This window comes from Orcinus orca, chromosome 14 (assembly GCF_937001465.1).
Source record: "Orcinus orca chromosome 14, mOrcOrc1.1, whole genome shotgun sequence".
NCBI lineage: Eukaryota > Metazoa > Chordata > Mammalia > Artiodactyla > Delphinidae > Orcinus > Orcinus orca.
Window position 1 is genome coordinate 8,860,028 of NC_064572.1, and position 22,714 is coordinate 8,882,741.

Sequence of the window (22,714 nt, forward strand, 5' to 3'; positions counted from 1 at the left end):
TATGCTTGTTGCCCTACTTTCTCACCCTTCATGTACCGCTCAGCTCACTGGAATCTGATTTCCAACCCCCTGTAGGAGCTCTTCCCAAGATGGTGAATGACCTCCTTCTTCCTCGTGGCAAAAATCAACCTCATTCAAATCCTGGATAGCTTTTGGTGCACGCTCTCTCCTTTCCAGGACACCACACTCTCCCACTTACCCACCACATCTTTTTGATTATTTCCCAGTTGTCTTTATGGGCTTCTCTTCCTTTGCCTGTCTCTTTAAATGCTGCAGTTCCTCAAGATTTTGTTCTAGCCCCTTCTTATCTACCCACTCGCTGGGAGTTTTATTTATTGCCAGAATTTTAAGTACCTTCCTTATGCTAATATCTCCGTATTATAATATTACTATATAAAAATAATATATTATCATAAGTACTATAGATAATTAGTATCTATCGCTTCAGCCCAGATCTCTTTTGAGTTTCATACATATATTTTTACAGTTTATTGGGTATCCACTTGGAAATTCCAGAAGCACTCCGAAAGCATTCAAGATGTCTACCTCAAAGTCTTGGATCCACTGCACCCCTGTACTGTGTGTATTCCCCCCTCCCACCCAGATTGTCCTGTCTCTAAGAATGCCCCCCCCACATATGCTAGTTGCTCAAACCAAAAATCTGGATGCCGTCTTCAGCTTCTTACTTTCCTCTCACACGCTCCCAGGCACTAAGAGCTGCTGATGTGCTCTGCTGAAAATGATGTACCCTCCTAAAAATAGCGCTGGTCTACCTCCGTCCATCCCTGCTGCCACTTCTCCAGCTGAGGCTGCCTTTATCTTGCAGAGTGCAGTAGCAGCCATTGAAGGGGCTTTAGCCAAGGAAGGATGTGATGACTTCTGCGTTTAAGAGACTGCTCAGGCTTGTGACATGGACAAGAGACTGAAGAGGGACATCACTGGGGACAAGGAGTTGTAAGACCGCTGCTTCTCTCAGGTTTCCAGGGAGAGGGGTCTGTAGGGACAGCACATCAGTCGGGCAAATGAGAAGCCCAGGTGCACAGAATAGGAGGGCAGGCCATTCTCTTCTCTGCTTTCCTCCAGTGCCTTCTGAACAAGCCGGCCTTTTCACCTGTGTTCTTCACCTATCCAAGTCCTTCCTGTCCCCAGGGGTCTTGGCTTTCCCACTCCCCAGCCTTCTCAACCGGCTCAAACTGGCATGAGCATTTTCTGTCTCGAGGAAGGTCCTCTCCTGGCAATGTATTCTTTCTTTTTAATGCTCCAGTTCTCTCTTTCCCTTCTGATCCTGATTCCTCAGATGTGTAGGCTGTGCGACTTCCCTGGTGGTGCAGTAGTGAAGAATCTGCCTGCCAATGCAGGGGACACAGGTTTGATCCCTGCTCAGAGAAGATCCCACATGCCGCAGAGCAACTAAGCCTGTGCGCCACAACTACTGAGCCTGCACTGTGGACCCCGCGAGCCACAACTACTGAGCCTGTGTGCCTAGAGCCCATGCTCCGCAACAAGAGAAACCACCGCAGTGAGAAGCCCGTGCACCGCAAGAAAGAGCAGCCCCCGCTCGCCGCAACTAGAGAAAGCCCGCGCGCAGCAACGAAGACCCAACGCAGCCAAAAATCAATCAGTCAAATAAATAAATTTAAAAAAAAAACAGCTGCAACAATGTACTGAAAGTAACTACTAAGTGTATGCTCTCAGACACTAGATCTTGAGCAACAACTTATTTTAGAGAATTTGGATGTAAGCTTAAACTATATCAATTTAAATTAAGAAGAGAACATACCATTTTGAGTTAGATAATAACATTGGTCCATTTGGAACTGGTCCTACTGATTTGAGCAAAAAGAATTTTGACTTTTTTTTTCCAGAAATTTATCCCTGCTTTCCCTTTTCTTGTAGCTTTCCAGGGAATCCCTTCAATCTGCCGAGGTCCTGCGAGAGGAAGCCTGTGGCATCCTGGATGAAATGAACCACAAACTGCGTCTGGGAGCCATTCGGTTCTGTGCCTTTGCCCTGAGCAAAATATTTAAACAAATTTTCTCGAAAGTGTGTGTAAATGAAGAAGGTATTCAGAAAGTGAGTATTGCTTGTAGAAAAGCAATCTCTTCTTCAATCCCTCACAATTTATTCAGCTCAAAGGCATCCCGCTTTGCACTAGATGAGCAGGCCCTGGTTAGCAGGTGGCATCCAGCCTGAGCAGAAGAGACTCCGCCTCTCTGCGCAGTGTTTTTTCCTTTTACCTTCAGATCTGCAGGCTTCAGACAAACTAACTTAGTCACTTAGTTACAGACTTTACAGACTAACCTAATGTCAGATGTTCATAGAGTTACAGAAGTCGTACAAAGAAGTTCTACATATTCTTCACCAAGATTCCCCTACAACATGTTCTCTTTCCTTTCCTCACACACCTTTCTGGTGTGTTTTCCCTATAAACAAGGACATTCTCTTATGGTGTAATTATCAAAATAAGCAAATTAACATTGACACAGTGCTGGTAATACAGATCTTATTCATGTTTCACCAGCCGTCCCAGCTGTGTCCTGTATAGGCCAAAGAAAGTCCTGCATCGTGTGTTACAGTCAGCTCCCATTTCTCTTTAGACTCTTAATCTAGAACAATTACTTAGGCTTTGTTTGTGTTTCGTGATATTACTTTTGAAGAAATCAGGCCAGGTATATTCTAGTGTCCCTTGATTTGGGTTTGAGATGTTTTTTCGATTAGGCTCAGGGCGTGTCCTTCTCAGTGTATCAGCCCGGAAGCACGTGGCCTCCGTTTGCCTGTTCCTGGTGATGGTCACGTTCGTCACTTGGCTACCGTGCTCTTCGCCAGGCTCTTCGCCCCTGTAGAGTTACTCTTTGTGCCCCTGTAATTAATAAGTATCTTGGGACAAGAGACTTGAAGGATGCTTCAGTACCCTGTTTTTCATCATACTTTGCTCCACGCGTTTTTACAGCCACTGATGTTTTTTGCTTGAATCAGTTATTACTCTTATGGTTGCCAAGTGGTGATTTTTCTAATTCTGTCACTCCTGTCATTTAATTGTTTACTTTTTTCTGAAAGTAAGAGCTTTCCCTATGAAGATTATTTTTTTTTTTTTTTTTGCGGTACGCGGGCCTCTCACTGCTGTGGCCTCTCCCATTGTGGAGCACAGGCTCCGGATGCGCAGGCTCAGTGGCCATGGCTCACGGGCCCAGCTGCTCCGTGGCATGTGGGATCTTCCCGGACCGGGGCATGAACCCGTGTCCCCTGCATCGGCAGGCGGACTCTCAACCACTGCGCCACCAGGGAAGCCCCTGAAGATTATTTTTATTCATTTGTTTTTAATACCTTTCTACTCTTACTAGGAAGCTCTTACCTTCACCGGCCTTCCTCCTCATACCTTTTAATGCTTTGTTTTTATTCAGTCATTTACTTTGCTTCCAAGTATTTCTTCCTGCTGTGACTGATTCTAGATTGCTGACTTACGTCTGCATCTCTGTCGGAGAACGTTTGAATCAGTGTTGGGAACGGGGGATGTTGCTGGCTATGTCTTGTTTGTCGGTAGGTTATGTATTTAGATTTCAGGAAAACAGACACACGTTGACACAGTGGGTATTTTTGAGACTGACAGCCCGAGGAATGGATCGGGAAGCTCGGATGCATCCCTCCCTGCTACAAGGCGCCCACTCTCCCTGACAGTGAACCCAGTGCATAAATAGAGAAATACCATTCCTTTCCTTGGTCCTAACAATTTGTAATTTTTTTAATCTCCCTGAGAGAAGTTTTGTTTTCTCTTCCTACAAACTACCAGTCAGTCTAGCGCGGTGGCTGACAGTTGACTTTTTAATTCAGACTGACAGATCCAGTCCTAGCTCCACCGTGTATTAGAGGCATGACTATGTCACAAGTGAGGAAGCTAAGGCTTAGGCCCTATGTACAAATACGTGGTATTAAACAGTGCATGTAAAATGCTTAATATGCTTCTCAACTAATACCTGTTAGTGATCATCACCATTATTATGATGATCCGTAAAATTTATTTTTGCTGTCCTTGCGTTATGGGAGATTATTTAACTAGAAATCTGAAATTAGTTTTGTGCACGTGGTCGGGAGACAGAAAAGCATTACTCGTATTCCCTCTGTGCATACGCACATTCTTCCGTTTTCTGATTTAAGATAGCGATTTTAATAATATGAAAGCTGAAATTATTCAAAGTGTAACGTTTGTTTTAAAGCTACAGCGAGCCATCCAGGAGCATCCTGTTGTTCTGTTGCCCAGTCATCGAAGTTACATTGACTTTCTGATGCTGTCTTTTCTTTTATACAACTACGACTTACCTGTGCCGGTCATAGCAGCAGGAATGGGTATGCATTGGTTTTTTCCCTTTTTTTAATTATAAAAATTAAGGCATTCACGGGAATGATTTTAACAGTGCCGAGGTTATTTGAAGAAAATGATGAGAATAGCTTCTCCCTTGTTTCATTTATTTATTTATTTATGGCCGTGTTGGGTCTTGGTTGCTGCGTGCGGGCTCTCTCTAGTTGGGGTGAGTGGGGGCTGCTCTTTGTTGCGGTGTGCAGGCCTCTCATGGCGGTGGCTTCTCTTGTTGCAGGGAACAGGCTCTAGGCACGCGAGCTTCAGTAGTTGTGGCACGTGGGCTCAGTAGTTGTGGCGCACGGGCTTAGCTGCTCTGCAGCACGTGGGATCTTCCCAGACCAGGGCTCCAACCCGTGTCCCCTGCATTGGCAGGTGTATTCCCAACCACTGTGCCACCAGGGAAGTCCCTCTCCCTTCTTTCTACAAGTCCCAGTGTTTAATAGGTTGGATTCTGTCCTCTGCACTGTGCTTTACTGTGCCTACCCAGACATCAGCAAGCATATATGCACATAGGGTTTTTGGTTCAGGTTGAAAAATGAGATTATACGACCTGGATGTATTACCTGCTGTTGTTATTTTTATTTGGTAATATATCAGTGGCTATCTCTGTAGGTCAGTAAATAGATCTAAATTCTTTTAGCATGTTTTTCAATTGGGGTAAAATGCACAAAACATAAAATTCACCATCTTCAGCAGTTTCAAGTGCACATTCAATAGCATTAAGTTCACACTGTTGTACTGTCATCCATCCACAGAAGGCTTTTCACCTTGCAAAACTGAAATTCTGTCCCCATTAAACACTTAACTCCTCATTCTGTTCTCCCTCCAGCCCCTGGCGCCCAGCACTGTCCTTTCTATTTCTGTGAACCTGACGGCTCCAGATACCTCCTGTAAATGGAGCCAAACAGGATTTGTCCTTCTGTTGCTGGCTTAGTTCACTCAGCGTGATGTCCTCAGGGTTCATCCATATTGTAGTGTCTGTCGGAATTTTCCCTTTTTCGAGGCTGAATAATATTCCACTGTATGTATATACCATATTTTGTTGATGCATTGATCCATCCCTGGACACTTGGGTTGCTTCCACTTTTTGGCTCTTGTGATTAGTGCTGCAGTGAGCATAGGTGAACAAATACCTGTTTGAGTCTCTGCTTTCAATTCTTCCAGGTATACACCCAGAAGTAGAATTGCTGGGTTAGATGGTAATTTTATTTTTAACTTTTTGAGGAACTGCCATACTGTTTTCCACATGCAGTCACTGCACCATGTTACACTCCCACCAGCAGGGCACAAGGGTTCAGTTTCTCCACATCCTCTCCAACACTTGTTATTTTCTGTTTTTTTAGGTTTTTTGTTTTTCTGTTTTTAATAATAGCCGTCCTAATGGGTGTGAAGTGGCAGCTCATCGTGCGCTTGATTTGCATTTCCCTGGTGATTAGTGATGTTGAGCATCTTTTCATGTGCTTGTTGGCCAATTCTATATCTCCTTTAGAGGAGTATTCAAGTCCTTTTGGTTGTTTGTTTTCTTTGTTGTTGAATTGAAGGAGTTCTTTATATGTTCTGGATATTAACCCCTTATCAGATATGTGATTTGTAAATATCGTCTCCCGTTTCACTCTGTTGATTGTATCATTTGATGAGCAGAAGTTTTTAATTTTGGTATACAGTCGGCCCTCTGTATCCACGGGTTCCGCCTCCATGGATTCAACCAGCCATTGATCAAAAATATTCAGGAAAAAAAAACTCCAGAAAGTTCCAAAAAGCAATACTTGAATTTGCCATTCACAGGAAACTATTTGCATAGCAGTTACATTGTATTTACGACTGTTTACATAGCAATTGTATTAGGACTTATAAGTAATCTGGAGATGATTTAAAGTGTATGAGGATGTGCCAGGTGATATACAAATACTCTGCCCTTTTATATAAAGGACTTGAACATCCAGGTGTTTTGGTATCCATGGAGAGTCCTGGAACTAATGCCCCACAGATTCCCCCAACCCCAGGGGCAGCTGTAGTCCAGTTTATCTGTTGTTTCTTTTATCTTCTGTGCTTTTGGTGTCATATCCAAGAAATCATTGCCAAATCCAATGTCATGAAGTTTTTCCCCTATATTTTCTTCTAAGAGTTTTATTGTCTTGGGTCTTATATTTAGGTCCTTGATCCATTTTGAGTTAATCTTTGTATGTGGTGTGATTTTTTTTGGTAAGGTTCCACCTTCACGTCTAACATTGTTACTGCTATATAATATTCAGGAGTGTATATGTATCATAATGTGGTAGTTTTGCTGTTACAAACAAGCTTTCAATATATTTTCATATTAGTGCTTTTATTTCTGTAGGATTGATTCCAAAAAAATAGGATTGCTAAGGTGAATAAATTGTTTATCATCTCCTTTATGAGCTAGCCAGGAAAGCTGGGGTTCAAGCCTACACCTTTGCTAATAGACACAGTAAACAGTAAAATAGAAACTGCCAGGACCTTAAGCACTTTGAAAGCATTTCCGTCTATATAGACACGTGAGGAAGTTATTGGAAAATTAGGGAAAAATAAAAAGAACTGTTCTAAAACAGGTGGTAGAACTCTTTCTCTCATTCTGGACTTGCTTTTCTTTTCTAATCTGTGCCACTAAAAGAAGCGTGGTATTTTCACCTGATGGTTAAAAAGGAAAGGTGAGAGCTAGTTTGGCCTGACTGTGCAGAGCAGGGAGGATATATGTTGATCTGTCACTGAGGTCAGCGGCACTGCTGACTAAGGAAGTTGGCATGCTGGCATAGTTGAGGCTGTCCCATTGCCTGCTGCTGCCCCACCTCTAGCTGGTCTGGTTGTAAATGCAGAGGTGCGTGGGGAGTGGGGTGCACAAGGTAACCTCCCAGCCAGCACCTGCCGACAGAGTCCCTTCTTTTCTTAATTCCATTGGATGCTTCTTCTTAAGATTAGGGGTGTCTTACATACATGAAATCTATCTTAATAGAATCTGAGCTGAGATATTCATAGAAAGCTTCAAGGTCTGCAATCAACATTAACCGTTGTTTCTTTCGTAGACTTCCTAGGAATGAAGATGGTTGGTGAGCTGCTGCGAATGTCGGGGGCGTTCTTCATGCGGCGGACCTTCGGTGGCGATCAGCTCTACTGGGCGGTGTTCTCTGAATATGTGAAAACTATGTTACGGGTAATGCAAATAATAACCGACTACTTGCAAGCTGTGTTTTCTTTTCACTGAAGTTTGCTCTAAGATCTTACTTAAATTTGCGACTTTTTCTTCGTTTTTGTTTTTTCTTTTGTTGCAATAGAGACTTTTTTAATATAAATTTATTTAGTTAGTTATTTTTGGCTGCGTTGGGTTTTCGTTGCTGCGCATGGGCCTTCTTTTTAGTTGCAGCGAGCGGGGGCTGCTCTTCGTTGCGGTGCGCGGGCTTCTCGTTGCAGTGGCTTCTCTCATCACAGAGCACGGGCTGTAGGCGTGCGGGCTTCAGTAGTTGTGGCTCACGGGCTGTAGAGCGCAGGCTCAGTAGTTACAGCACACGGGCTTAGTTGCTGCGCGGCATGTGGGATCTCCCCGGACCAGGGCTCGAACCTGTGTCCCTTGCATTGGCAGGCGGATTCTTATCCGCTGCGCCACCAGGGAGGCCCTAAATTCGTAACTTCTGAATGGACTGCTTAGCTGGTTTTTCCCCCTCGAGGAATGTGCATAACCTCCGCAATCTGTTTCCTCTGTGTGACTCTCTTGTCTAAGTTTCACTGTGAGCAGTGTTTGCTCGGAGGGCTGGGGAGGGAACTCAGGAAAAGGAATCAAAAGAAGCATTTATCACTTTGAGAGTAGGCAATGGGTTTTGTGTTTGTTTTGTTGGTTTGTGTTTTCTCTTTACAGAATGGTTATGCTCCTGTTGAATTTTTCCTCGAAGGGACAAGAAGCCGCTCCGCCAAGACACTGACTCCAAAATTTGGTAGGTTCCTTACAGACTGAGGGAAAACACAAGCCCAGAGGCTCCAGGCGTGGTGTCATCGTAGCTGCTGAATAGAACTTGACACTTTGTTTGCAAGATGTTCTTTACTTCATAAGTGTAACTGTTTCTTTAAGTTCAACTGTTTATATTTATGGGCTTGGTATATAATGTATACTCTTAGTATCTTCCTGCGACCTTGTTTGCTTTCCTTTTCAATATGTTTGAACATCATTTCTCCGTCCGTTTACAGGTCTTCTGAATATTGTGATGGAACCGTTTTTTAAAAGAGAAGTTTTTGATACCTACCTTGTTCCAATCAGCATCAGTTACGATAGGATATTGGAAGAAACTCTGTATGCTTATGAGCTCCTAGGGGTTCCTAAGCCGAAAGAATCTACAACTGTATGTAAAGGATAGCCAAGCTTGATCGTACTGGAATTTAAAGAAATTAAATTTCTTTAAATTTATATTTATTTATGATGTACTTTATACACCAACTGATTTCTGAATGTATTCCTGTTTTCTTTTCCCCTGTTGTGATACTCTCAGGGATTGTTGAAAGCCAGGAGGATTCTCTCTGAAAAGTTTGGAAACATTCATGTGTACTTCGGAGACCCTGTGTCACTTCGATCTCTGGCAGCTGGGAGGATGGGTCGGAGCCCGTATAACTTGGTTCCAAGGTGCAAGGCCTGTGTTTTCATAACTGACATAGAAACAAGGATGAATATCTGAAAGTGTAAACTGTGATTCTTGAGTTGACTGCTTCTAGCACTGAAACTTGGTTATCTGAGATCACACCCCGGAGAAGCAGAAAGCTTCAATTAATATGTTCGCCGGACACTTAACTGCAGGATATATACATTAAACATGCAAAGCCAGACAGTGCTCAAACAAACAAAACAAAACACAAAACCCATTGCCTGCTCTCAAAGTAATAGATGCTTCTTTTGATTCCTTCTCCCCAGGCTCCCTCCCTAGTACCCTACTGACTTAAAAGTGTGAAGAAATAAGCCGTTGTTAACAAGTGCATGTATGGGAATTGCTGAGCACTATTGGTAGGCCAGCCAAAGTATCTACTAAGTATTGTTTTTGATCCTAGAAAGGATTGTTTAATAACGAATGGGAGTGAGTGCCTGTTCTCAAGAAGGTTATAGTTTTGTGGCAGGGAAATGCGTTAGCTTCTTCCAGCGTGCAGCGTGCAGGTACACATACACATGTGGGTTTTCTCAATGTAGAGAAACACACCCGCAGGAGTAAAGGAGACCAATCGCCTGCCCAGCCGGGCTTCCGTGACCGCAGCATCATTCATGATTCATCTGTAGCGCCAGTGGTCCCACGGCAGCTGGCAGCCTCGCTCGTAGCCTCATCAGCTGTCAGAGGCAGATGTTAGCTTTCGGCAGCCACAAGCTTTCACTTGGTCCATCTCAAGTTGGCCAGTTGTATCCATTACCAGGGAGTCCTCATTGGCTACAGCTTTCACGCTAAGCCACCTTATGTGCCTGCTGTTAGGTCCTATGCATATATCCTTGCTCCAGCCAGCTCTGGGTAGGTTCTGGATATCATCTGACTCAACGCTGGGTGATTCACTCATGAGGACTCTGTCAGGCAAGGACCGAGACGGTGCCTAGCAGGTGCCCTGAAGCTTCTCAGAAGGGCGGTGTAGCAGTCAGGCCAGCGGTACAGCCTGTCGGTACAGGCATGAGCAGTTGCCAGGCATATCATATCATCACCTGTTAGGCGTGTTCTACAAGAGCCATGTTCAAAGTCCTGTGGATTCTCAGGAGACAGAGCAGTTCAGTCCGCGGGAGGAGGCATCGGTTTTCACAGAAGAAGTGATATAGCCCACTGACAAAGCAGCAGCAAGTGTTTTTTGTCTGTTTGCTTTGGCCTGGAACCAGGGGTAATAAAACCAACCCTCTTGCCTTGAGTACTTTTAATCACCTCTCAAGAGCATAGCCCAGAGACGAATGGACAGATCCCACTCTAGTAAAGTGAAAGTATATTTTTGCAGCGTGACCTGAGAGAGTTCAGTTGGCAGAAAGTATGAGAAACCTTCTAAAGGGTCTGTCTTCTCCCATTCCCTTCTCCACTCACATTGTCTAAGTAGCAGAACTGTAATGGGTTGTTCTGTATTCTTCCTTTTAGATATATTCCTCAGAAACAGTCGGAGGACATGCATGCCTTTGTCACTGAAGTTGCCTACAAAATGCAACTCCTGCAAATTCAAAACCTGGTTCTGAGCCCGTGGCCACTAATAGTTGCTGTTCTGCTTCAGAACCGGCCATCCATGGACTTCGATGCCCTATTGGAAAAGACTTTATGGCTGAAAGGCTTAGCCCAGGCCTTCGGGGGCTTTCTCACTTGGCCTGGTACGTATGTGGGACATATGTGGTGATAATGCTTGCTTTTTTTATTTCTTAATTTGGAAAAGTTGTAGCCTAGACGTGAAAAAAAAACCCATATAGGACTTTAAGCAAAGCATTGCTCAGAGGAAGCAAGCCTAATCTGTTTTTATCGCTCTAGGACATTGAACGTAGCGTATCAATTATTTGAGAAGAATTGTTTACACGTCATTTCTCCCTGGGAGGCTCTGAGTAGACAGAGGACCAGAACACCCTCCCTTGCTTCCTAGCAGAGTGGAGAATAAATAATGACTCTCTGTGCTCCACATATTCTTCCCTCTACACCCACCTCTTTCTTTTTCTTCTTTTAAATTTTTTTTTAAATTTTTATTTATTTATTTTATTTATTTTTGGCTGTGTTGGGTCTTCGTTGCTGCACGCGGGCTTTCTCTAGTTGCGGCGAGCGGAGGCTACCCTTCGTTGTGTGTGGGCTTCTCATTCTGGTGGCTTCTCTTGTTGTGGAGCACAGGCTCTAAACTCGTGGGGTTTAGAGTGCAGGCTCAGTAGTTGTGGCGCACGGGCTTAGTCACTCCGCGGCATGTGGGATCTTCCCGGACCAGGGCTCAAACCTGTGTCCCCTGCATTGGCAGGTGGATTCTCAACCACTGTGCCACCAGGGAAGCCCCTACACCCATCTCTTTCTACCACATTATATTTGCAACCCATTTGCCTCACTGGATTGTAAGGATTAAAGGGCTGGTCTTGGAGAACTGTATACAATTCTCTGATAATAACAACTCTGTAGAAACCTCACTGGAGTTATGAAGACTATGCCGGGAGTTTGGGATGTATATGACAATAGTTAGCTTAAGTTGTTTTCAATCTCTGCTTTAAAATTGTAGAGACTGCAATTGGAAATGCAGGAAATGCTTTTTAAGACCGGATAATTATTTATAGTCAGGTATTTACTGTCCACTCATTAAACCCATACTGAGTACCTAGTGGGTGCTGGGAACTCCCAGGGGTACAAAGATGAACTCGATGCAACCCTTGTTCTGGAGGTTCTGCTGGTGTGTAGAAGACAGGGTGGGTAGTAATGTGTAAACTAGTAGAGAGGGCTCAGTGACATAAAGACAAAGAGCTACGGACAGATTGCTGGGGCTTACTGAGACTGCTGTGTAGGAAAGGGCCCACACGCAGGGAAGATTTCATAGAAGCTACCTGAGCCCATCTTGGTGGGACGGTAGGAGCTCTTCAGGAAGACAGATGGAGAGGAGCGTTGTTAATGTAAGGATCAGGAAACATGCGATGGCGGGTGTGACAGCCCCGGGCATCCCTTGAGCTGCTGGCGGTTGGTAACATTAGAACATTGGCTCTGGGAAGGGAGTGATGGAGGCGGAGATGTGGACAGAGGCTGGATCATAGAGGCCTGCTGCCTGGGGATCTATACTGGAGTCTGTAGGTCACAGGACGCAGACGTGGGTTTTAGGCAGCGAAGTGTGAGGGATTGGCCTTTAGCAAGCAGCCCGGTGTCAGGTTTTTTGTTTTTTTTATAGGGTGGTATGTTTTTGTTCTTTTATTTTGGCTGCACTGCGTCTTAGTTGCGGCATGCAGGGTCTTAGTTGCAGCTCCTGTGCTCGGTAGTTGTGGTGCACGGGCTTAGTTGCCCCGTGGCATGCGGGATCTGGTTCCCCGACCGGGAATCGGACCCAGGGCCCCTGCACTGGGAGCATGGAGTTTTACCCACTGGACCCCCAGGGAAGCCCCCTGATGTCAGTTTTAAAGATGGACCACAGTGGGGAGAAACCGGAGGCAGGGAGACAATTGAGCAGGTTGCCGTGCGTAGATAAGAACTCAGGAAGCCGAGCCAGGCAGCGGCAGAGGGCGGTGTGGCTGAGAGAGGCTGGGAGGAATTGCCAACAGGAGTGCCGGCCAGTTGAGTGTTGGTCACCGGGAGGGAAGTAAAGATGAGTCCGAATCCCAGTATTGTTAACGGTCTGATGGGAAGCAAAGGACATGTGGACTGCAATACAAGGCAGAAAGTCGTGAAAGACGAATGTTCGGCCCAGAAACGTGTGAAAGCAGAGGCACCTGTCTTTCTAAGGTGTTGGTTTTTTAAGAGGGGATAAATATGTGGCCAGTTCACAGCGAAAAGTACCTGTGCAGCTGCCACGACAACTCCAGTTGTTCCAAAGTGAGAGCTGCTCGGTATCCAAGTACCAGAAGTCATGTAGTTATCAAACACTATTCCTAATCTAGAACATGGTATGAATATTCGGTTCCTTTTTGCTTTTTTACCCAGATTATCCCATATATTCTTAAGCATTCTGTCTAGGCCTTTTTATGATATACATATCATTATATGTACCTGTCACATAAATCATCTTGTATTATATGTATGATGTCATGTGCTGCACCCTTACCTCGAGCAAGCTGAGACAAGGCAGATTAGCCCAGAGCGGATGTGATGAGTCCGAAAGGAGAACCGCACCTCCCCCTTGTCCCTTCCGTGACACACGAGCAGCGCCCCTGCCTGGCACACCTGTCAGCCAGCTGAGACAAGGCAGATTAGTCCAGAGCGGATGTGATGAGTCCGAAAGGAGAACCGCAGCTCCCCCTTGTCCCTTCCGTGACACACTAGCAGCGCCCCTGCCTGGCACACCTGTCAGCCAGCTCTTTGGCTCGGGTGAGCAATAAAGGTATTTCCCTTATCAAGAGTGTTGTTAAATATCATCGTCTCTTTATTAGACTTGTCATTCTAACTCCTTGGCTATCTCTAGGCCAGTGTAGTGTCAGGTGATGACTTACCGGGAACTGTTATGAGCCTGCCTCTTCAGTTATCTTTGATGTAGGAAAACCAGAAAAATCTCCTCAGCGTCCCTCTGTGCTCAGAGAGACCTGAAGCTAGAAGAGTGCCTCTCTGGGCTGCCCTCGGGTTTACCTGCAAAGTTGTAAAGCGATATCCTTGCCGTCTCGGAATTGGTCTAAGCGAGGTGTGTGTATGTGTGTGTGAAGCATGTCTTCCTGTCTTAGTATGCTTAAATTCCCATATATGTGATTTTCTTGTCCTGTAACTTGCAATTACAAAACCTTGGTTCCTGAGGAAGTGTTGGTTTTCAGAGTGGGAAGTGATGTGCATTTCAGAATGGCTGACAGATTGGGGGTAGATAAGAAAGCATGTTACATGTCCTCAGAGAGAGCTGATTTATGAAAGAGTGCTTTTAAAATATCCTTCACATATGGTATCATTAGCCCAATTGGTGGAGCCTAAAACCCGTACCCGGCACTTGAAAATAAACGTGTCGGGTCACTAGCGTTGATTCATACTGAGCCTAAGACTCCCAGCAGTAACCATCCCATTTCTGTGCCATTTGCCTGAATGAATTGTCTGTGTATGCGTGTAGATAATGAACTTGCTGAAGAAGTGGTCCAGTCCAGCCTTCTTCTGCATTCCAACATCGTCAGCCTCGTCAAAGACCGGGTGACTCTGAAAGTGGACTCTGGAGGCCCAGAAGTGGTCGATGGGCTTGTCTTCCAGCACGTCACTCTGCTCGTGTGCTCGGCTTACAGGAACCAGCTGCTCAACGTTTTTGTCCGTCCTTCCTTAGTAGCTGTGGCATTGCAGATGACGCCTGGGTTCAGGAAAGGTAACCTTCGGGAAGGTGGTCTTGAGTTTTGGAAGAGACCTGGCCGTTGAGTTCCATATAGAGAGCAACGTTTGAAGCCTTCTGTTATGATGCTCTGCCACATGCCTGCAGCCCACACACCAGCAAGGGATGGGACCTCTTCTCAGAGCTCATTAGGTTTTTTTTCCCCTACATACCTGGCCATAGAATTTGGGAATTGCAAGGGACCTAAGAAATCATCTCATCTCAACCTCTCCTTTTATAAATAAGGAAAGTGAGGCCAGAGATTCCTGATCCCTTAAGGATCTGGGACTAGAGCACAGCTCCCCACTTGCTGGTCTGATGCTCTTTTTCTGACGTCACTTCCCGCATCTGACAGAAGCAGACAGGGCGGGTAAACGGTCCAGCGGTGTGAGTGCTCGTCGCACCGAGGAGTGTAATAATGAGTAGAACTTTTTTTCACAGAAACCTGTAGTCAAGGCCAGGGGTTTTCTCCCCGGGCTGCACCTTAGAATTTTTGGAGGCTGAGTCCCATCCCCAAAGGTTTCTGATGCAACTGGCGGGGGTGTGGGCCAGAAATCGATGTTTTTGTTTTTGGCTTTTCAAAGCTCTGTAGATAATTATAAGGAAAAGCCAGAGTAGAGAAACACTGAGCTCAGCCACAGACCTTTAGCCTTGGAAGGAACCTCAGAGGTCCGGCGTTCATGCCCTCATTTTGTGAATGAGGAAACTGGGTCCCAGAGACGTCAGACAGCTTAGTTCAGGACACAGAAAACTCAAAGCTTGATCTTAGTTCTGTCTGAGGCTTCTTACGTTGGGATTTGTCCACAACTGCAGGGCACATACGTGGTCTTCTAGAGTGTTTCAGTGTGAACACCCTGAAATTGGAGGCAACCGTTTGTGTCCATATGGATGTATATTTTTCTAATGAGAAAATTCACGTCAGAAAGCTGGTCTATAGCCGACGGTCAGGGCAGACCTACACGCCCGAGGGATAAGACAGTAGTCTCTATGATTGTGTGCCAGTGTGTCCTAGCGCTAAAGGTACGGTAGAGACATCAGCAGATATGAGTGTGGAAGGGAATGAAGGAAGCCATTCCTTTCCTTCTCTGCTAGGGAACCACGTACAGGGGAAATGAAGTGCCCTGGCTTCTGCAAAATGTGGCCTCTCGCTCGTTACCAGACTGACTGGTTAGAGACCTGGTTGTAATTCAGTCTCAACCATTGAAACTATGCTAGCCTGTAGTTTCTCTGTAGGTAAAATTTGGATTGGTTATAGCTTCCTTTGGGGGCCTTAATTCTTGTCCCTGGTATATGAATAATATGCCTTTAAAATACTGCATTTTGGAGTATCATGGACTTCTTGGTACTCCCTGAATGTTTAAAGAGCAGAGTTGTAATTTTATGTAATGAATTTATTTCCAGAGGATGTCTACAGTTGCTTTCGCTTCCTATGCAATGTTTTTTCAGATGAGTTCATCTTTCTTCCAGGAAATGCGCTAAAGGTAAATCCTTCCTGCCAAAGAGCAGGTGTGTTTGCGGAGTGAGTTCTGGAAACGTTAGGCTTGGATTCACGGGGGTGTCTTCCCTGCCTTCAAGGCTACGTGCAGCAGAACAAAAGAGAAACATGGACACTCACAGTTCAACAAACTCTGTTTTAATTCTTGGTCAGGTTTAATCAATAATTTAGGGATTATTTGGTGAGAGGAACCAAATCTTTGAACCATTAGCACAGCCACTGTAAATAAACCAACTCTATTTTGTTAGAAAATTTAGCAACCAGCACACATTTTCCAGCACCACTTGTTAGAATGAGTAGGGCCTTTTGCTTTGCGATTAGAGAACAGTGGTCCTGCCTGGTGGTGTAGACAGCAAGTGAAGGATCGGGCTCCCAGAGCTGCACTTCTGGCTTGCTGGGCTGTGGGCAGTGCCAGCATTGACAAGTGGGTTAAGTGTCTGTCCGTTAGGCTGAGGGCCACAGGTTTTATTCAGCAGGAAATGAGGGCAGCCGTTCTCAGCATAACACGATTCTCAGTACTTTTTGGACTTGCTACATGCACTTCTATTCAAGAGCAGGGAGTATGCTCGTCAGTGCAAAGCGAAGGAGAATCTGTGGCCCAGGTGATGATCTCTGAGGCTCATCAGTTTTTTGGTGTTTGCTGTATTTGAGGTTCAGCACTGTGAGTGTTGGAACACTGCTGCTCTGGCTCCTGTCTGACAGCCACAGCAGTCCGGGAAGGCTTGCAGAATTAGCTGGTATTGCCCTTGTTCTGAGGGCACAGGGCTGCACATGCCGAGCCCAGCAGTGGATCGTTGACCTAAGTTAGAAATTAGAGGGTGCATTCTGTCTTCTCCCCTCCCCTTGCAGGACTTTGAAGAAGGCTGTTACCTGCTTTGTAAAAGTGAGGCCACACAGGTGACGACAAGGGACATCCTAGTTACAGAAAAAGGAAATACTGTGCTAGAGTTTTTAATAGGACTCTTTAAACCTTTTGTGGAATCTTACCAGGTGTGTAAATCTTTCGCAAGTTCTCCTTCATCCTCCCATAGCAAATATAACTAAGACTTTCCTACCCTGTACTTGTTTCTGGTCTGAAGAGCAAGTGTCTTCCCCAGGTGAAAGGTAGAACTTTTTTTGGTGGGGATCAGGGGGAGGTCTTAATTCTGCTCTAATATAAAGTATCGTTCTGTCAAGAGTGGCAGGTGTAAAGTTATTTACTCTTCTCCGGTATTTGGCTGCTCTGTTTCACTTTCTGTTCCTCTCATCCTCCCTCTTAAAAATCAGATAATTTGCAAATACCTCTTGAACGAAGAAGAAGGCCACTTCACTGAGAAACAGTACTTGGTGAACGTTAGAATATTCACAGGTCAGCTTCTCCATCAAGGTGAGTCACACCTCTGTGGGTGGTAACTTCTGTTAGTTGAGCACAGAAAGTAAGCCACTAACTCTCCCTTTCCCTCTCTTTTAGGTGCCTCACAGTGTTACGATGTATTATCCTCTGATGTACAAAAAAATGCCTTAGCAGCTTTTGTGAGGCTCGGTGTGGTGGAGAAGAAGAAGGTGTAAGTAACTGTGCACGGTGCCCAGGGTGAGCTCAGGGGCAGCGACAGCTCAGAACAGTTGGGCACCAAGTCAAGAGAGAGATGTGGGAATGCAGGATCTAGGAAACATCACATCATGCTTCACTTATCCATGTCGTGGTTAGCTAAGTCACTCTGAGTTACCATGCGAATTTTATTGTGGGTGTGAATAAAAACCACATTGAAGCAAAGAAAGAAAGTGCTTTAGGCCAGCATTTTAGCTTCGACCTAATACGGAAATTTATAGGTTAATTATAAGAAAAATTGGGCGGGGCATGGTGTGTGTGTGTGTGTGTGTGTGTGTGTGTGTGTGTGTATTCTTACATATATATACACACAACTTTCAACTATTTCAAACGAGCCCTGAGGAAGACTGTTTAAAAGTAGTCTTACTATATAAATGATGAACGTTGTCTTTTCATCCTGGTTTATGCAGTAAGAAAGCTTGTTACTTTTTCTCCTAGAAATAATGATTATATATTTACTGTGAATGAACCTGCCACAGCAAAGTTAGAAGAAATGCTTGGTAAGTGCTGCTTAATAAAAATACGATGGGTTTGCACATTGCACTTACCAACATATAGTAAAACAAGAAAGGATGGCACTAAATGTTTTATCAAAATGAACAGCAGTAGAGTTTTAGTATACGCAGAGAACTATTTCTGTCATCTAGAATTTTCTCAAGGAAACTAAGGAGAAAACTAGCAGAGAAGACACAGCAGGCATAAAATAGGCGGTCTTATACAACATAAAAATGATCAGCTCCTGACATAACTCATCAGGGTCCACAATCTAGACCTTTCCATCTAGTCCTAGTGAGCATCAAGAAAATTCCTCTCGTTTTGGTCCTTGGATTCACTTGCTCCCTCTCCACCCTCAGATCTCTCCTTTCCCGTGTGAGGGTCGGGATCAATGTCCACATCATATATAGACTCTGAACTTGAAATTGGGGGCTGATAGCACATCCTTAGGAGAATAATCCAATCCAGACTCTTCTGCACATCCTATCAGCTTATAAAGAAATAGTCCAGTCCCAAAAGGCGAGGCCATTTGTTTATGGTATACAGTAAGAGTCAAGACTTTTGATATAAACAGATTTTCAAGGTCAGAGGAGGTAGAGAACACTTCTCATAGGAATGATGGGGTGACTTTAGAAGGGGAGGGTGTTAGCTTTTGAAAAAAAAAATTGCTGATTATATTGAAAAAGCACTAGCTCACTGAGTGGATATTCTTACAAGTAGGATTTTTGTACCTAATCGTAACTCAGTACACTTGTCAAACCTGTATAGAAGAGCTATAGATAGATGTCTGCTGGGATTAGGGGAAAACCAGGGCAGGCGTATGCTTAAAGGAGAGTCATTGAAGAAAAAAGTATAGAGGGCAAAGGTATGGTTGACAGAGAGAGGGAAGGTGAAAATGCTAATTTCTTGTTGAAGAAAATACGTAGGTTGAAATCCCAGTCTTTTCTTTTTTTTGGCCGCGCTGTGACTTGCAAGATCTTAGCTCCTTGACCAGGGAATGAACCTGGGCCCTCGGCAGTGAAAGCGCAGAGTCCTAACCACTGGACCTCCAGGGAATTTCCCCCCAGTCTTCTATTTATAGTATGTCTGAACTTTCAGAATACGTGACCTTGAAACTCGATTTTGAATTTGGTGAGAGGGGCATAAACTAAAACAAACCCCGAAGCCCTCGTGAGGACGACGGGATTGAGTTCTTCCTCTCAGAAGGCAGATACGTGAGTGTGAACTTACTAGACCACGCTAGACGTGAAGTTCAGGAAACATGGCTGTGGGGCTGTCCATGCCCGTTGCCTCTGCGACACCACTGCTTCTCCAGCGAAGGGCGCTGCTGTCTCCATTGGTGCTTGTCAGTCTGTAAAACTCTGCACAGATGTCATGTGTTTCTCTTTTGCCAGTGCCTAAACAGTTGTACAAGGAAGGGCAAACTCAATATCATTTCATGAGCCGTCTGTGTCTTTCTCCCTTAGGTGGTAAGACACCAGTAGGAAAACCGGCAACTGCAAAGCTTTAATGATTGCCAAACGGTTACGGAAAAATTGGTCATATAACTACTGTCATCCAAGGACTCGTATTACAACAAAGAAGGAAGCAAAGGAAGAGACCATCTTCTCGTCCTTCATAAGGCGTCAAGAACGGCGGGCTTAGTAGAGAGGAAGAGTGACCAATTTAAGCAATCCGTGAAATCTCCACGTTGGTTAAAAAGGCATTTGTGTCCAACTCCGTGTGTGTTTTAAAATAAAACAGGCTTTCGGAAACATGTTTGGAAAAACAAAGCCCAGCTCCTATTTCACTAATACTTTTTAACTTACTACATGTATTAAACTGTTACGTTGACTTCTGAATTAAAGTGCAGCATCGAGTCTAAAGGCTCTGGCTATCAAAAGAAAACTACTAGAAAGGGCATATCTGAGACTTCTCCTGGCTTTCTTTAATTAAAGTTGCCGCAAACAAGTGCACATTTGGCAGAGATCTGTAATGTGGTAGCTAGCTTACAGTAAATTTTGCCACCCAAGGGCCTTAATCAATACAACTGAATTAGAGAAAGTACATGGAACAAAGAGAAGTTAGGAGAAGTATCATAAATAGGCTTAACAATTCAAGGGAAGAAAAGTTTGAAATAAGGTGGGTGAACAGCAAAAACCTTGACAGCTAGCCACTACTGGAAGTGACATTTAAGCTGAGAATTAGCGTGAGAGGAGCCAGTCCTCGAAGTGTGGGGTTGAGGTGACAGGAGGTATGGGGGTGGGTGTGCAGAAAGAATAGTGATCGAAAGGTCTTGGGATTGGTTCCAAAGGACCTGAAATGTGGCTGAAACAAGAGTCATGGGAAGTGAAATTAAAAAGAAAGGCAGGTGTATTCGTCTGCTTGGGCTGCCATATGAAATACTACAGAGTGGGCGGCTTAAACAGCAGAAATCTGTTTTCTCACCGTTCTGGAGGCTGGAAGTCCAAGACCAAGGTGCCAGCAAGGTAGGTTTCATTATGAAGCCTCTGTTCTGGGCTTGTAGGAGGCCACCGCCTTGCTGTGTGTTCACATTACCTCTTTGTGCACCTGGAGACAGAACAGTCTTCTCTGCTCTCTATTCTTAGAAGGGCACTAACCCTGTCAGATGAGGGCCGCACCCCCATTTACCCCCTCTAGCCCTAATTTCTCCCCAAAGGCTCATCTCCAGATACCGTCACACTGGGGATTAGGGCTTCAATATCTGAATTTGGGGGCCCCCATTGAGTCCATAGCAGCAGGGCTCAACATCTGTAGTGGCTTAGAGACTCTTGTAAAACATTTGAACAGGAATATAAGTGCCATGGGAAATGCTGAAAAGTTTCTCGACATGTGGTTGTAGGACTATCTGTATGCAAATTCCTGGAATGTGCGTTTGTTCCCCAGAGGCCAAACTGTTTCTGCTGCACATTCAGATTGGAGAGCCATTGCTCTAGTCCATGTGGGGGGGCAGAGGAGCCCTCCGTGTGGCTCTGCTTGTTTCGGGAGCCAGAGAAGACTGGCGTGTGTTGAGGCTGCGTAAGAGCTGAGTCAATTGGGCTGTTCCTGGCTGAGGGCTGTATGGCACGCCAGCCGAATGGCACCGAGCTGCTGCCCTCCAGGGAGACCAGAGCAGTGGGGAGGCGGGGTCCTGGCCAACCCTAGCTGCGTAGGCATGCCTTACAAAGAATCCCTGCACACCCGGTTTGGTTACTTGTTCTCTTCTCATGCCATGAATATATGTGTTGAAGACTAAGGTGACTTCTATCTACTTTGAGACCTGTTTGTAATGCATTTCAGGTTTGGGGACAAAGACCTTGGAGTTTGGGGTGCACGTGGCTACAGACTTGTCTCCTGGCCAGCTCTGGCATCAGAACCACACAAGCAAGCAGACAGGAGAGGTAGGAAAACGGGGTGCAGCCCAAACCAGATGAGGCCTTGCAGCAGAGGGAGACAGCTGAGGGAGGTGGCAGGGGCACTTTTCCCCTCTAGTCTCCTCAGGCCCTCCCAAGTCACCCAAGTCAACCTAAAGTCTTAGTCAAAGAACAGCACGCTTCACATGCTGTCAGAGCTTCAAAGCGTGTATCCTGTGCCCTGCCGCACAAGAGCTCTTGCACACACCGCAGTTACAAGCCACACCGCTGTCCCTAAGGCCTTCGCCTCCACACCCCCGCCCGACCTATAAATTCTGGAGCTGCCCCTGCTTCGAAGCAAGTAAAAAGAAAGACCCTTAGCATCTGGTTTTCCAGGACAGTCTCCCATCCAAACAGTATAATGTAGCAGCTAAGAATGCAGGGTCCAAAGCCCAACTGGCTATGAAATCCAACTCTGCCGTACAGTAGCCCTGTGTTATGTGGGATTTGCTTAGACTCTCAGAGCCTCGGTTTCCTTATGCATAAAATGGGGATGATGCTAATACCTCTTGAGTTGTGAGAAACGTGTGTCAGTGAAATGTTTCAAAGAGTCCTTGGCAGTAAGTGTAACCTGTTATTACTGCTACTCCTGACTGGGACAAGCCCTCCTTGGCTTCTCAGAGTAAATGAGATTGGGTGCTTCTGGAGTGCTCATTGTGGCCATAGGCACTCGCATCCCTGACTTAGAGCAGGTCTCAGCCCAGCTGTTCAGCCCAACAGCATTATGGGGTGGTGCATTGCTCCATCCCTCTCTCTCCTCTCTCTCTCTCTCTCCCCCCCTCTCTCTCTCCCTTCTCTCTCTCTCTCTCTCTCTCTCTCTCTCTCCCCCCTCTCTCTCTCCCTTCTCTCTCTCTCTCTCTCTCTCCCCTCTCTCTCTCTCCCTTCTCTCTCTCTCTCTCTCTCTCTCCCCCCTCTCTCTCTCCCTTCTCTCTCTCTCTCTCTCTCTCTCCCCCCCTCTCTCTCTCCCTTCTCTCTCTCTCTCTCTCTCTCTCTCTCTCCCCCCTCTCTCTCTCCTCTCTCTCTCTCTCTCTCTCTCTCTCTCTCGTTCTTTATTTAAAATCACCATCCTGGTGAGACCCAGTATATATATGTGCTATATACACATGTGGATGAATATTTCTCGATGTTTTAGTTTTTCTCCTTATGTGTTTTTCTTTTCCTTTTTCACGGCTCAAATAATCAAGCTTCATTTTCCTTGTCTTGGGGGAAGTTAGCAGCGGGGTGGAAGGCAAAAACATCACCCACAAAATGTCTCCCTCTTAGGCTTTTTGGCTTTTGTTTTCACTGATTTAAACCCAAGGCAGAGAATGGGATTTTCAGGAAGAAGCAGGGCCCCAGGAAAGGAGCAGGGGGCAGAGATGCCTGCTTCCTGCCCACTGCCTCTTGCCTCCTGCACCTGGCCCTGAAGTTCTTCAGAAAGAAAGAAGGTCTTGGGGCCGGGGGAGTTGGGAGCG

At 45.4% G+C, this 22,714-nt stretch overlaps 1 protein-coding gene across 3 annotated transcripts in view; it reads left to right on the forward strand.

The window, feature by feature from the left end:
• The window catches only part of GNPAT (glyceronephosphate O-acyltransferase), a 31,424-nt gene extending 11,784 nt beyond the window's left edge, over window positions 1–19,640 (forward strand). Inside the window, exons 1-16 of one of the 3 annotated variants that reach the window (XR_004477900.2) lie at window positions 961–1,737; window positions 1,897–2,073; window positions 4,212–4,341; window positions 7,396–7,523; window positions 8,223–8,298; window positions 8,549–8,700; window positions 8,848–8,978; window positions 10,444–10,667; window positions 14,045–14,287; window positions 15,692–15,771; window positions 16,635–16,775; window positions 17,052–17,151; window positions 17,236–17,329; window positions 17,812–17,873; window positions 18,967–19,082; window positions 19,335–19,640. Coding sequence is in view for 1 of the 3 variants with exons in the window: in XM_004281574.4 (XP_004281622.1) it covers window positions 1,897–2,073; window positions 4,212–4,341; window positions 7,396–7,523; window positions 8,223–8,298; window positions 8,549–8,700; window positions 8,848–8,978; window positions 10,444–10,667; window positions 14,045–14,287; window positions 15,692–15,771; window positions 16,635–16,775; window positions 17,052–17,151; window positions 17,236–17,329; window positions 17,812–17,873; window positions 19,335–19,378 (1,782 nt within the window). In the remaining 2 variants the exon portion in view is untranslated. Of the gene's footprint in view, window positions 1–960; window positions 1,738–1,896; window positions 2,074–4,211; window positions 4,342–7,395; window positions 7,524–8,222; window positions 8,299–8,548; window positions 8,701–8,847; window positions 8,979–10,443; window positions 10,668–14,044; window positions 14,288–15,691; window positions 15,772–16,634; window positions 16,776–17,051; window positions 17,152–17,235; window positions 17,330–17,811; window positions 17,874–18,966; window positions 19,083–19,334 lie in introns of those variants that run through there. The other 2 variants (XR_004477899.2, XM_004281574.4) reach the window with 2 other exon arrangements.
• The last annotated feature ends 3,074 nt before the right edge of the window (window positions 19,641–22,714 follow it).